The 15,801-nt window shown below is 39.4% G+C and overlaps 1 protein-coding gene across 2 annotated transcripts in view; it reads right to left on the bottom strand.

Annotated features, from left to right (window-relative positions):
* Positions 1-974: 974 nt before the first annotated feature.
* The window catches only part of SLC10A7 (solute carrier family 10 member 7), a 215,304-nt gene continuing 200,477 nt past the window's right edge, over positions 975-15,801 (bottom strand). For both annotated transcript variants that reach the window (XM_019481515.2, XM_014593664.3), the window contains 2 exons: positions 9,112-9,257; positions 975-4,793 (listed from right to left, as the gene is read on the bottom strand). In XM_019481515.2, the coding sequence (XP_019337060.1) occupies positions 4,749-4,793; positions 9,112-9,257 (191 nt within the window). In that variant the 3' untranslated portion in view covers positions 975-4,748. The remainder of the gene's footprint in view (positions 4,794-9,111; positions 9,258-15,801) is intronic.

Genomic DNA, 15,801 nt, shown 5'->3' with positions numbered 1-15,801 from the left:
ATTGCATTGGTTACAAATTAAACCTCACTTCCTACTGAAGATCTCACTCTCAACCTCTATAACAAAGAAAACAATTAAAGAGCTCATTTTACAACTTCTGCCTGCGCACAAGCTTCTAGCCTGAAGCAGAGCTGTCTCAAATCAATTCTTTGTGATGGAAAGTTGGAGGATCCAGTGTGTAGTAGATTTGGAAATAACCACTTTTTCTGATAACTTGCAGCGCCACTGATTAAATTTCAGTAAAATCTAACAAAAGTACGATACTGCATATGTATAATTACCTAAGAAACAGATTTTACTGTTCTATAGTTGTGCTTACATAACCATGGAGATTTGGAACCAAAGTGCCTATCCAAAATAACTCAAGTCCTAACAATGACATGGTTCACACATAGGAAAAGACTGAGATAAAATCTATCCTAAACAGGTCAGATCTATTTAGCTGCGCTGTCAATATGGAAGACTGTGATAGGGAATGCACTTTTAGTGGGCATACCTCTGAGCCAACAGATTTTAGGGTTGTTATATGCTAGCCAGGACAAGCCACTCGATGATACAAAAGTACTCTTCATTTACTTTTTTTCACATGCTACATAATGCCAAGCATTTTCAGAACAATACAGATACTTCTCCAATAGTTTCCCTTGGGAGACTATTCCCCAGATTAACAGACCCGTTACTGGAGCTGCACAAGTATCATCCAGGGCAGAGTTTAGGCCTTTGTTTATTTAACATGTTTACATGTTTATGATACCTTGCAATAATAGTAAGGTAAATTCATTGGTATTAAAATATACTGAAGAAACAATGATACAGCCTATTACCCCCAGGGTAATTCCCAAATCCATCAACATCTATCTATTTAACTGCAAAACAGCCTGTATGATACAAGTTTAAAGAAAATAATCATGCTGTAATAGGCCCCTATACAGAGTTCAGCGTAAGATCAAGATTCAATACAAAATACAATTCAGTATTTGACATTTAAATTTTAATGCCAGAATAACATTGGAAAAGTAACTATTCTTACATATATGGATTTGCAAACAATTATATATTTTGGACTTGGTCCTCTCTCATTATTTATACATATATGTATTTATGTATGTATGTGTACACTTACACACATATATACCGTGTTTACATACACAAATTTTCATCCTGTTTCTATCCTCCTCCTCCTGTCAAGCTATTCCTGCAGAAAACCATACACATGTAAAATTGAAGATGAAAAGTGTGATTAGGGAGCATACTACAAAGGGCTTCTCTTTCCCTGTTCACCAGAATAATTTATGCAGCTGTATTTTTTGTAAAAACAGACGGCTGAATTCTTCTTTTCTTCTGTGGATGGGTGTAAGTCACCAGTCTCTGTTGGGACTGCAGCTTTGTTGGCTGTGTGCTGCTCATGTTAAGGAAAGAACATACAAATAACGACAAAAAAGTAGTGGAACTTGATTTCAAATAAATCGTAGAGTTATTTTACTTTGACATATTACTTGGACCATTTTAACCCATTAGGTTTTGTGCTTCACATCTTATTTAGACAGATAAGGAAAAATCAACTCTTATTAGTTCGGTACCAAAAGGTAGCCAACCCTTCAACTCTAATGTGTTATTTTTTTTCCTGCATTGACAGTAATATATAGAATTCAAGGTATGCAGAATCTAAGGCATTTAATGAGTGAACAGGATCCTCAAGTCCTAACACAGACAAAATTCTCATTGCCAGCAAAAGGAGTTTTGCCTGAAAATGTAGAGTCAGCTTTCTCTTGGCAAATCTGAAGCAAAGCTCAGGAACCCTCAGAACTTTCCTCATCTTCTTGTAAAAACAGCTCTGTATTTAATTCACTTTAATTTGATAACAATTTGCAACATCCTCTACTTGCTTCTCCCCCCTTCTTCCAAGTAAAATCAGGTCTTTGAAGTTATTTACAACAGAATTAAATGGATTGTATGTAGAGAAAAAGATTTCCAAATTCCGTTGATAAAATATATTTTTTTTACAATTAATTTTTTTTTTAAAAAGGGACAAGCAGTAATCTCCAAAACATCACCCTCAAAAGAATGAAACTTCAAGTTACAAAAATATAATGCTGAACTATCTCATAAGGAAGTTTGTATTTTCTCTTATTTCGCATTAACCAAAGTTATTTTTATAAAGATGTATAAGCGTAATTGAAGGCATGACATGAACAGCTTAACAGTCTTTAAACATAACAAAATATTTGGGATATGAATACTTAAGTTCCACTAAGTAAGGATTTAAAAATGTACTTCTGTTTTGCTTTACACCCCTTTCAGAACAATATATCCAACATTCATTTATGTAAAAAATAGAAATAAACATACAGCATTTAAGCTCCTTTAAGCCATCAATAATTACACTGAACAGGACCTCACAAAATTCTCTATGGAAAACAGTCCACCATATTTGTAACGTAGTAAATGTATAACAAAGACATTTTCAATGGAATCTAAACTAATTGTTGTACATAGCGAAGGCATTAGATTCAGTACTTTGAGGTAGATCAGCTGGAATATTAGCAGTGTATTGACTGCTCAGTGTAGACACATCCAATGAAAGGAAAAAAAAATTGTGTGCAAGAATTCTCTCTGGGGTTTAAACCAGTCATCCAGAACTCATGCTCTCTTTGGGCCTGATCCCATGCCTGTTAAAGCCAGTAGAAAAATTTATTCAGTCTCATGGAAGCTGGATTAGGCCCTTACATAGGTACACTTTGGAGGTTCAAAAGACAGTCATGGAAACAAAGCCAAAAGAAGGTGTATGAAGCTGTGCCCTTTATCTAACCCTTGGATGTTTTTAGTATACATGTTAAGTATCGAAAAAGAATTTGGACGCACAGAGAGCCAGCTAATGATAAAGGAGAATTTACTATTTGGCTCTAAAAATACGGGTGTGAGCTGCTTTTTTAGTTTAGCTTGTTCAGAGGGCTTGAGCCGGCCCTCAAAAGGCACGCACTTGTGGGATACTTCGGTAAGCTTAGTGATGATGCAGGCTCAACCTCAGGTATGGAGAGGCATCTCTCCATCTGCTTAGGGCAGGATTCCTGGTTCTAATCTAGTCGATGAGGGGGACGCTGTACCTTGCAGTTCCATGCACTTCTGGTAGTTGCTTGTTTTATCAATAGGGGCTGTTGATTTTACAGCACATCCTTGGCGATCCATAGTGAGAGCTGACATTTTAGCCTTGTCAGCAGCTCAGACCATTCTACTGCAAAGCATCTCTGCTTGGTATCAAATGTCAAAATCAGGGTAACATGGCAGATTCACCAAACAGGACTTGAAGAACATATGGGGTCATTCATCCTAAGGGTCTATTCCCCTTGGCACAAATCAGATTCCCAGCTGGTATAAACTGCTGTTTGCACCAGCTGGGAACCTACACTCTTATACAAGTTGAGTGCAAGGGTAAGAGTGATGTGCCTGGCACCCTCCAACTCCACACTTGTGCTTATCATGGTTTGAAATTTTATTTTACTCCTTCTGAGATCTTGATGTACATGCCTTTTCACAGTTCTTACAAGTGGGTGAATTGTAGCATCCAGGTTAAAACCTCCATTTTAGTTCCTTGATTTTCTGAATAAGGTGCAGTGCTTGTGTGCTTAAGGATTATACACTTCTTCCTTCCTTTCTGTACGCATAAATAATATTATGTATCCAGATTCTTTTTTCTTATAACTTTATGACAAAAATAAATAAATATTTTATTTTAAAAAATGCTGCAATTGATTGTCAACTTAATTAAAATAGTGTCTTTGCTACCACAAACATCTTTCTTAATTCTTGTTACAACCTTAATTGGAGAAAAATAATTGTCAACGTTCTAGTCTTCATAAGCCATTATTCATTTCTAATATGACAATTTATAACTTAGCTTGCTTACGACAGTTTCAACATTAGCATCCGCAATTGTGTCATTGCAGATCTCTGTGTTACATTTGGAAATGAAAAAAGAAAAACAAAAATTTTTGTTCACCTTGGGTAAATTATAAAAAGTCTTCTAGCTGCACAACATAACTTCACTCAGAACCCAAACAGTAGACCATTTCTTTGAAGAAGCCTATGATGCATTTAAGATATACAATGGCACAATATCATAAAATGGAATTGAAAGAAATTTCTTGAGAAACCATTAGCTTTGAAGGAATGTCTAGACAACTGCGTCAACACATGCAAATAATTTATGCTTCTCAGCTTCCATACAATGGATGGCCCCATGCTGAGTGTACACAAACTCAGAAGAAAAAGGCATGTCACAGTTATATGACTGGGGAGGGTAACAGAATCACAGAGAAATTCAAGTCAGTCTTGAATCAAAGTTCAGCAAGCACTTCCCTGTAGTCAACTAGCAGAGAATTGTGCCGCTAGTAATTTTGGCTAGTTTAAAACATTAACTTACAGCTGGTGACTCCTAGCTTGAGAGAGACGATGAAGGGAATACAACTTTTATTTACTAGGATCATCCACTCAGATAGAAAAATAAAAACTGAATGACTTCAAAATACTGTACAACCTCTTTCAGTAGCCGACAAAGTGGCTTCTGGAAACAATGCTTTTGCCAAAAATGCATTTTTAAGGCACTTAAATGGGTATAACTTTTTAGTTATAGATATAAAAATAAAATATGCACTGAAGCAACATTCACAAATACCAGTCTTTGTCATTTGTCTGTGTGTGTACAGTATAGTACATATATACATTCACTGTGACACGGACCAACTTCACTGTTATACCTTCACAGGTGCTTTGGGCTGCCTTGTTAACTTCAGTGCCTGCAAACATTAAACAAAACAGTCATACAAACATACACAAGACAAGTTTTTATTTTAGTGGCTACAATAAGACAGTGGATTTCCAGGTGGTTCTGAGAAATATTAGCATGCAGATGATAAACTACTCTGTTTAGGTTGTATAATGATCTTTTGTTGTTGGCTATTGACACCGGGATCTCTAAATGCACTCTCCTATAGCCAGGCATTGTGTTGGCAGGTGTGGGAAAAGGTTCTTGAAACTGCACAACCAACAGGTTAGACCAGGGCTGTCCAACTGGCACCCTGCAAGGGGTGAATCTGTGTCCTCCAGGCTCCCACCTGGCTACGACCTCCCCCAACACTCCCAACTGTAGCAGCTGCAGCTGGAGGCTCCAGGCTCCCCTTTGACTTTTTGCTTCCTGCCCTGCTCTGGGAGGTGGGGTGAAGCAGTGGAGTCAGTCACCCATGCCCGCAGTCAATGTGGAGCTGTGGTTCCTGTACCCTTGTGCCTGCATGGTGCAAGAAGGTGGAAAGCACCCACTGCAACAGGGAAGGGGGGGCAAAGGGGTGGACTCAGCTTTCTGACGCTCTTTTCTATGGTTTTATGATTCACCTATGTAGGTCACTACTAGGTGGCTGACAGCAGAAAAAACAAGCAGGAAAAGGGCTAGAAGTGCTCATGAAGGAAGATGGATCGAGTCTTTGCTGTCTTTGAGAGCAACAGTTAAGCTTCCTGCTCAAGAAACCATCTTATGAAGTGGCTAATCCATCTATTGACTTGTTTTAAATTCACTATTTTGGAAAAGATGGTTAAGAAGGTTGTGGAGAGAGAATATCTCCTATTCACTCTACTTCACACCATCTAGTTTAAGGCTTCTTTTCACTGCAGAATCTGTACTACTTGCGCTGTTGGATGATCGGCTACCTCTGTCAGTCATTCCTTCCTTTCCAATACATCCCTGGAGGAAAACAATAAGCAGTAACCTCTCAATGCTGAGGATAACTGTTGCCATTGAGTTATGTTTGTAGCAGTTCCTACAGCTTGCTACTACTCCTGCTCAATATTTATGCAAGGCAGATGTAGACCACATACATTTAATATGCTAACAACATTCATCTCTGTGGTCTCATCAAGTAAGGCCCAACTTGTGAAACTGGCTAAATTACTTACTTTGGTTAATGGGAGTTGGGTGCCTGTGGGTTAACAGAGAGGTCCTTCAGAGGGGCTAATACTCTCACTTGCTGTGTGTGTGCTGGGTAAAACCCTCACCTGCTCCTCATGCAAAAAACAGAAGCTCTTAAGAATGATTTTAACCAGCGACACTTGGACAGAACTATTTTTAGTGTGGATCTTATTTATCCAAGTCTCTGTCCTCTGAAGATAAAACTACAGCTGTGCATCCTATGTAGATTTGCAGTAACTGTATGTAGACGTGTGTTTATTAGGCACAGTTTCAGATGTCCTACAAATGGTTTTATACAAGCCTCTAGTTAGCTTTTAGGTGCAATATAAAGTGCTGGGAGAAAAGCTTTCAAAGACATGATTATCTAAGAGGCTATTTTCTTCCTGTGGGATATTTCTGCAAGTGCTCTCAACAACCAGGCTAAAGTTAACAGCTTGCTAGATTGTGAGGTTGGGGGAGAGGGCAGGCGTTTCCTCATGAAGGGTACTCAAGCCCTATCACTCACATACCCCTTTGTATCCAAGACAGACTGCTTTTGCCAACCTTCAGAGCACAGTTCTTTTTTTTTTCTTGCACTTTAACTGTAGGGGTGCTTCAACAGATGTCACTTGATGTGAGGGGGGGACACTATTATTGTGATGAGTTGGTTAAATAAGTGATGGATGTTCTAAGAGATGGGGGCTGGTGAGAGTCTTTTTATTGTAGATATTTAGTGTATCATTAACTGTGTACATATTTTAAAGTCGATAAAAGCGCCTTAGAAAAAAACCTGTAGGAACAAATGAGGTGCATGTAATGCGATGCCCCTTTCCAAACACTACTATTAAGTATTGTTAAATGCAGCCATTAGAAATTATATTCTTGGGTATTATACTGCAAAGAGTTTAGGGGAGAGAAACCTTTCTACAATTTGTTTGGGGCATAGTTTCTTTTATTTTATTGCTTGGTAGATTCTGCTGCCATACTCTCAACCTAGAAAGACCTCACTGTAGATGAACCACTAAATATTTAAATTCAATTTCATACAAGCAGATCACATGTACTATCATAATTAAGCAAGAATGTCAGTGGAACTGAGTACTGTGACTGGATAACCGTCTCCCACTGCAAGTGAGATGCCAAAGTGAAGCCAAAATGTTTACAGAAAATAAACATCAAGGTGATGATGACATGTTTGTTTTCAAAGTAGGAGACCATTATCCAGTCATAACATTCAGTTCTAGTGTAATTACTGCACTGGTACCGCTAAACAACTTCAATGATTTGAAAACTACAGGAGTAATTAAAATAATATTAATGTGGATAACCCAAAACATCAAGTGCAGAATACTGGTGCAATAGAACAAAAATTTCTCAGTATATCCTTATTGTAACATTATAGTCTGGTTAGCACAAGTGACCAATTTGAAGCTTAATGAGTAAAAGGCTCACGCTCAGAGAAGCTCAGAAAAAGGGTGCAATGGTATCTCTAAGCCACTTCTGGTCTCCTTCAATCGTAAACTCAAGAGTTTGTGGTTTTATACCCTGCCTAAAGGGTGGCCTAAACTGCAACAGCTGATAGCACTCCAAGGACAACTGCTCTAACTGAGGATCACAGAGATGCATTTTAATTAGTTACACAGGTTATAGAAAGGAGGAGGATGATATAAAAGCCATGATGCCCTAGCACTTCGGTGACTGTCCTAGGACCAGTGATGTCAATCTTAGACCTGATTTTTGTTGTTGCCAGGAATAGCACAAAGCGAGCCTTGTATATCTGGGGGTCTAGTCTACTATATTTTCACTGATTTTTGCTTAACAGAGATATCTAGGTTCATTTCTTAGGAATCTTTAGTTTGAGCTATAGGCCAAGATTTCCGGAAGTGACCAGTCATTCTGGATATCTCAACATTTTTGAGATTTATTGTTTATTCGTATGGAATGCAGCAACTGAATGACAGAACAAGCTATAAACAACTTATAACCAGTGGTCCTAAGGGATAAGGCTAGTGATGGTTTTAGATTTGATGCTTGGTTAGATTTAGATTTTTGAGATGCTTTAATGGAACTGGTCTTTTAGAGAGTCCTGAGCACCCACTCAGGTGTTTTAAATTGGGAAACCACAAACTGAAGCATCCTTACTCACCAGCTTGGGCAATCGGAGCCCCAGAGTTTATGACAGCACTGAAGGCTGAAGTCCTCAGCTGAATTATGCTAGGTTTAGACTTTTGCACACTATCAACCTTCAACAACAAGAACACCCTCTCTGGGCAAGGATGTTCTCCTGTTCCACACCTATTTAAACCTTGTCATAGCTGTTGACCAAAGGTGCCACTTAATTTCAATCACAAAGATTGGTTTCTGTGACCTGGATATTTATGTGTTAGGAACTGGACTGAGACAATTTAATGTATTTCACATAGACTACTAATCAGCTGTCATGAAGTAACAGATACTACCCCTACTGAAATAAGCCAGTAACTTAAATGTGAAAAATCTCTGCATATTCTGTTAGAAGCCTATGAACTCTCCCATGCCACGTGCCTGTTTTTAAAACCTGATATGAGATACAATGCCTCCATCCACCAATCTAAAGTTTTTAAAAAATATAATAACCAGTGAATCATAGAAAACAATAAGAGTCTTAGTTCTGAATGACTTTAAGTAACTGTAATTCAGGATCTCATTTAAAACACACCCAGTAGATAAAAAGGACCCCAAGCTGGCAGATCTGTGAAATCCTTCATAAGAATAAATTTTAAGGCTAGCTAGCTATATTAGCTAGAGATTGACCCATACTTCAAGGGACATTATTATTAGGTGTGATGCGAGCCAAGAACCTGGCTTGTTATTAAGTATGCAGAGATATGAGCTGGATCTGACCTTCTCCAAAGTCTTGGATGACTGAATCTTAAAATCATTTAAGTTGGTCTAATAAAAGAAATCAGATTCACCCAAAGAACTTTGTCTGCCTGAATCTTAAGGGTTTTTTTAAAAATCCATTGTGAATATCATCATTGTCATAAAACAGGTAAAGGTATAGTGGAAAGCCCTTGGTAAAGGATCTGCATGAAGAAAACTGAAGGTTTCAGTGACATTTACTTACCATTACTATTTCTTATATTAAAGAAATAATAGTTAGCATTATAAATACTTCTATGAGAACAATGTCTTACCTTTTGTCTAGAAATCATCCAAGACTTTATTGTTGGTACCAGTAGACTGCCAAGAAGAATTTGAGCCGGGTGATAGATAAGTAAGGGAACAGAAATTAAAGACAGGTGCTCATAGCCTGCAAATACTATCTTCAGCATTGGAATCCCTGTGGGCAGAAAGACGATAGACTTTACTTCTGAGTTTGCTTTTTATATGTAGGATCACAGCAAAGCATTTTGCATTTTACTAAGATTCTGAACCAGAACCCCCCCCTCCCCCCACATTTCTGCAAGAATGAAGACACAAAATTAGCTTGTAAGAAGCAAAAGAAGATATGAATACACAACAGCTTCACTGCAAAGGACCTCTTCCCCTCTGGCAAAAAGGAAAGAGCTGGAAAATACCAGGACAGCTTCCAACAGAGGTTTCGTAATTAAGTTGAGAGCTGCCAAATTCCAGCCAGAGGCTTGATGTAGATCTGTTCCTTCCTGGAGGGTGATTGTGCAGGTGCTGGAGGGAGCCTTACATTCACTTTTTCGTCTTGTTGTGCCATGTTCCCACTTCTCCCCCACCCCCCCTTCCAACCTGCTTATCTCCTCCAATTCACAATTTTCTTCCAGTCTTATCAGTACTGTGGGAGTATTGTGCCATTTCCATAGTTAAACACTAAGCCACTGGCCCTGTCTGCTGTGATTGATGCACGTAACCAAGGTGGAGAGCCAAGTGCCAGTTTAGGGAATATTCATGTGGCAGAGAACAACGCTGTCTCTTCTGGCCAAATATCTCAGAAAAGAGAAAAAAGGCCTAATGAACTAATGGAGCACAACAGATCAACTGAACGAGTTGATGGGTAATTAGGGGTCACGGGGGAACACAGGGTGCTCAGACTTGAGAGATATCACAAAAAATAAAGACTTAATGTAGTTTTAGGAATAGGATAGACCAGCACTTGTATGGGATGACTTGGAGAGGGATGATCTTTCCAAAAATAGGGGGTTGGACTACATGACCTCCTTAGGTCCCTTCTAGCACTACTCTTCTATGATTCTATGAAATAGGCTCTTGTACTAGGGGTGAACAATTATTTTAGCTGGTGGGCCACTTATTGAGTTTTGGTGAGCAGCTGAGGGCCACACACAAAATCTTTCAGAAGATATAATTTTATCAAATTATAGATAAAACACAAATCATATACTAAAAATCAATAATCTATGATAACTTATTGTTGCACACTATTGTGTGCAAAATATTATTTCATATTATTTAACATTAATATCAAATATTATTTCATTTCAAATATTTTATTTAAAAAATATTTTTTGTTTTGATTTATGTTTTTGAGTAGTGTATTTAGAGGCAACTGCGTAACAGCTCAAGATAAAGTCTTACTCTTGTATACTGTGTGTGAGGTGTGTGTGTGTGTGGGGGGGATGCCCATGCGCTAGATCCTGGGAGCTGGCTGATGGAAGAGGGAGGATCAAGGTTGTGTGTGTGTGCGCGTTTGGGCAGGGAGGGGGGGAAGGAGACACACACGACACGAAAGATTCCCAGCAGGGCTGCTGCTGCAGCTTCCTGGATGCTGCTCATCTACCCCCATCTCCAGTGGCTCCTCCTTGTCCTTCTTCTGCCCCTGCTGTGCTGCTCTAGGCAGCAGGTAGTGCAAGGCACCAGCGAGGCGAGGGGGAAGCTGCAGCCAGGTGGTTCCTGCTCCAGTGTGTGGGGCTCCAGCTCCAGGCCATCTTCCAGTCACTCAGCTGTCTGGTGCAATGAGCAGCTACTTGCAGGCAGCTGAGTGGGTGCAAGGCAGCCCTGCCAGGAAGCTGTGCACACTGGACAGGACTGGGGGCAGGGCAGTGTCATCTGCAGGCATGAGGCAAGTGTGGGCAGGAGTGTGGCATGGGTTGTCCTGGGTGGATGAGTGGGCAGGGCTCGGCCGCATGCAGAGTGCTTTGTGGACAGCCGCAGACCAGATATAATCAATTGGTAGGCCACAACTGGCCTGCAGGCTGTATTTTTCCCACTCTTGTTTTATATGATCCCCTCCCATCTAGTGGTGAGATGCCATAATAGCACCTGTTGCAGCAGTGACTTATGGCAACAGGTAGTCTGTCCTCTCTAGATCATGAACACCTTACATTGTTGTACAGCACAGACGTAAATGTTGAGAAGATGCAAACCAACAACACCAAAAGTAGGACGGTAACAACTTGCAAAAAACCAAACACAAGCGGTTTGGGAAAAAAAATTGCCATGAGTCAGACTTGCCAGGTTCTGCAGCGTCTTAGCACAGAATGAAAGAGGTCAAAACCATCTGATAGCTGCTCAGTGACCTATGTGAAATGAACTGCTGCTGATGCGAGTTCCTTCCTCAGTAGACTATATCACAAAAATCATTTGCAGAATTAGTACTGCTCTTGGTTGGCCAAAAGGAGAGATGAAGCCTGAATGGTTCATTAGGTATCTCCTTTCATAGGGCGGCCCATGATTATGGCTGAGAGAGGAATATGGGGAAACTTATGCTGATATTGTTTGAATGCTGTCATGCTGATCCAGAAGGACTGCTGCCTTTGTAACTGTCGGTCTTCCTAAGCACTAATGGCTACCTAAAATTTAGAAAAAGTAGTGCATTCTTTTAAAGAAAAAATGGAATATAGCTATGCAGCTATTTACTTCAAACCCTTTTTTGGTTCAAAATCTCCTCCTAAGACTTTTACCATTACCCTGAAAAATGAGGGGTGTTCGCAGAGATCGTAATCTACCAGTTCTTGCACTAACCACGCAGAGGATCAGATATGAATGTACTAGCTATTCCAAAGGGAAACCCCCTTGAGAATTCAGCACATTTTATTCCTCACTTAAATGCAGTGGACGCACACTGGTTACCTCCATCTTTTGAGCAAAAGCTAGCCAGGAGAGACATTCTTTCAGATCCCATCTGCGTGTCATCACTGAGCAGCCCATAACTGGGATCCAAACAAAGAGGTCACTTCTAATAAAAACATTGTTTTGCCTATAATTGCCAGAATCTTTTTCTTTTCAACTTTTCTGGCCACCCAGATCAACTGTTGCCACCCTCCTAAACAAGGGAGCATAACTTACCTGTGACATATTTACTGCTACAGGTAGTATCATTGCCCAGGACACCCAGATCCAAAAGATACTGCCTCACACTGATCAAGGCACTCCTCCAGTCTTTTTAATCCTTCTAGTTTCATGATATGAAACCACTGAGTCTGAACTTCCAAGCCCTTACCCATGCTTGAGTAAGGGCATACATATTTCCGGTGAAAGACTGTTAAAATTAATCAGTTTGCAGTACTATGTTCAATATTATTAAACATGCTCAGACAACATCTTGGATTTACCATCAACACAGCTAAATTAGTTTTCAACACTAAAAATTACTTTTGTTGTGGCATGTATAGCTCAAATCAAAAGGCCGCTAGACCGGTTGTACTTTTGAAAGGAATATGGGATTCACAGTAACCTGTTGGGCAGGAAGAGCTTGCCAAGGTGCAGAGAATTTCTTGTTCTTTCATGTGTGTTTAGGGGTTCATGAATGTACTGTATCTGACTGTACACATTAATAGATATCTCTATTATCAAAGATTGTAATTTACTACACAATCCCACCATACTGTCTTTCTAGGATAGATAATGATTTTCTAGCCAAACAATTTGCCACCCCAAACTTTAACCCATTCAAAAATGCAGCCAGAAAAAAAATGATACTTTAAATGAAAATCTGAACATATCCTAATTGACCATCATGCTCTGACAATATTTATAATAACAATACAAAAGGCAGAAGCAAAATTAGAACAAGCAGTTTATGATCTCAAGCTTGTCCCAGATCCAAAGTGACCAAAATGTTTTTCAAATGTCTGAGAGGCATGGATTTTTGTGGGCAATATCTTTTTGTTAGACCAACTGTGTCACTCACAAAAATCCTTGTCTCTTGCATTTTTCCTGAACCATCACAGCTCCAACTCTACTTTGACCTAACTTTCAAACGTATACATCATTTCTGGGACATAAACAGACACCAGACATTAAAACCTAAAAGGTAACTTTTTGAGGGTAAAGTTATGATGCCAGTAAAATAGGGAAGGAAAATGAGAGTTGCCACCTATAAATACAAAACCCTGTAACAACGGTGACACTATAATGATATAATTATAAGTATGTCACTAAGTTCTAAGGGATCCTTAATTCATTGATTATTTCAAATACATGGCAGAACAATAAGTCCTTTTACAAATGTACAATTACAACAACATTTCTATAAATGACTAGGAAAAACTAACTGGAAGAGGGGAAAAAAGGCAAATTCTTGGGTAAACATTATTTAATTAAGGAAAAACATCCTGTTTTCTTTTTATCCAGTTCCTGATTACTGAAATTCCAGCCGATGCTAGCTGTCAAGAGCATGTAGCAAATATCACACCAGAGAGACTATGAAGATTGGACCCTTAGAGGCTCATGTCAGCAACAGCGCAACAAAAACAAAAACAAGAAAGGTGTCAGAAGTTTTGCTTTTAACTGAATAATAATAAAAAATCCCACCAAGAAAATAAATGTTGAAATTAAAATATTTCTCTGTAATACTTCCAGAATTACTCGTAACTTTGAATCCAAGAAGTGAGGAAAATACATTATTTTTATGTTATGCAAGAAAGAAGCTTGAACGGGAAACCTTTCATATCACTTTATTTCTTTGTAAAATGTTGTAAAACAAACAAGCCCACAAAGAATGCTACTGTTATGACTCCTTGGCTAAGCTTGCATGGAAAATATATTTTTATGTTGAGGTTTGAACTGCTGTTAACTGACTTTGTAGCAGAAAACACTGACTGAAACAGTACTGACATGAGCAGGTGCTGCTATAACAAAAAATAATAGAGTGAAAGGGCTGAGTTTAAATTTTTCAGATGGATAGCAAGAAAGGAAGGTGCTAAGCAAAAAGGATTTGGTTATCTTTATTTTTTTTTGTCTGCTCCTGTTTTGTTCATCACTTATAGCATACAGCAACCAACTCTAATGTAGTACGATAGCTACAGCAACACTAAATTAATTCAGACGGAGTCTGCAAAGTACCAGAGTATATGCATTACAAAAATTAGCCTCGTCACACTCCTCTTACAGTTTTTCAAAATGCAATAAGGTCTCTCACCCCCTTCTCTGTGCATCTTGTTTGCAGTCTGACCCAATATTTTAAAAGGTGTAACATATACAAACTCACACAAACTGGTTTTCTTGCTTTTTGTCACATCTCTTATGTAGCATAATTTGTCCTGAATGACACTAGTGTAAAAGGGATTTGCTCTGGGTTTATTACTTATCTGTGATTTTAGATTCCCCTGCAATGCCTCATATAACTTCACAGATCAAAAGAACAAGCAGCTGAACACTCTGGGAGCATGTGTCCAGGGCCATATCCCATTCGCTTCCAAAGAAAGAGGGAGAAATGGGGCCCAGGCATGTAACAAAAAAGCTTCTTGTGGGATCAGGTTAGAGAGAGAGGAAAAGCAAAAGGGAGGAACATCAGGAATTATTTCAAAATATGTCCTTATTCCCGAGAGAAACACCCTCCCGCCCCAACACCAAAGAAATGCCAAGCCACCCACTCACTTTCCAGCTGTATTTTTCCCATTTTTCACCCCTTTGGTTTTGCTCCCTTCACCTCCCTCTTGTCTGTGCTCACTGCCTTCGCATTGCTCCTCACTCCTTGGCTCCTGCACTCAGGGGTCTTTCTTTCTCTTGTGTTCCTTCCCACTTTCTCCTTCTTCCCCACTCCTTCTCTTTGTGTTACCACACACTCTTGTTTAGCCTGCATGCTTTTGCTGCTCATAAGGGTCCACTCACTAACAGTGTAATGCAGGGCGCTGACAGACGTGCAGATCCCCGGTCCCACTCATGTAACATACGGTGCTTCACAGAAAGCGCCATGAATTAAACTGATCCCCCCGACCCAACAGATGTTCGCTGTTGGGTCAGGAGTGTGGGGGATCGAGTTCCACTTTGGAACCACTCTAGGAGGAGATGAGTGTCTGTAGCTTCTCTCCTCTCCCCACACCCTGCTCCCCAGCTCCAGAGAACTGGCACTGGTATTCCACTTCTTCCAATACTTGTTTTCTTTTTCTGTGAGTTCACTACTCCTTTGTTATTATCCTTAGCATATGTGGAAAAAAACCCTGCAAATAAGACAAAATCTGTTCATCCTTTCTCCATGGCTATCAACACAGCCAACAATAATGACACCATAATGGTACAGAGTGCGAGTATTAGAAGAGCTATTTGTGCTCCCCTTCACCAGGGAGGTATTCTGATTTGGCCCTAAGGTTGTCCTTTGACCAGCCCTGATCTAAGGTTACTGTTTCCCTAGTAACCAGCTCAACTGAAATGTATTTATCCTTCCCCCAGCCTTGCACCCAGTGTAACCTCACACATCTCTCCCTCCCTCCTTCTCTCTCCCCTTGTTACTTTCACATTTTCTAGTCTCCTTTATACAAGGCCCATGAAAATATCATGCTGCACTTCACTACATTTAGTTAAATGTAAAATAATAATAATAATAAAAAACCTACAAGATTTGAAGGTATTTTTAAGCAAATTTAAATACAGGGCTCTTTTCATCTAGCTATTGCTGCAGTAATATAAATGAAGCAAATTAATTTTAATGCTCCAAGGTACTGATTCTGTGTCACTGT

Source organism: Alligator mississippiensis, chromosome 2, assembly GCF_030867095.1.
Source record: "Alligator mississippiensis isolate rAllMis1 chromosome 2, rAllMis1, whole genome shotgun sequence".
Classification (NCBI taxonomy): Eukaryota; Metazoa; Chordata; order Crocodylia; family Alligatoridae; genus Alligator; species Alligator mississippiensis.
This window is presented reverse-complemented; position numbering and strand designations above follow the sequence as displayed.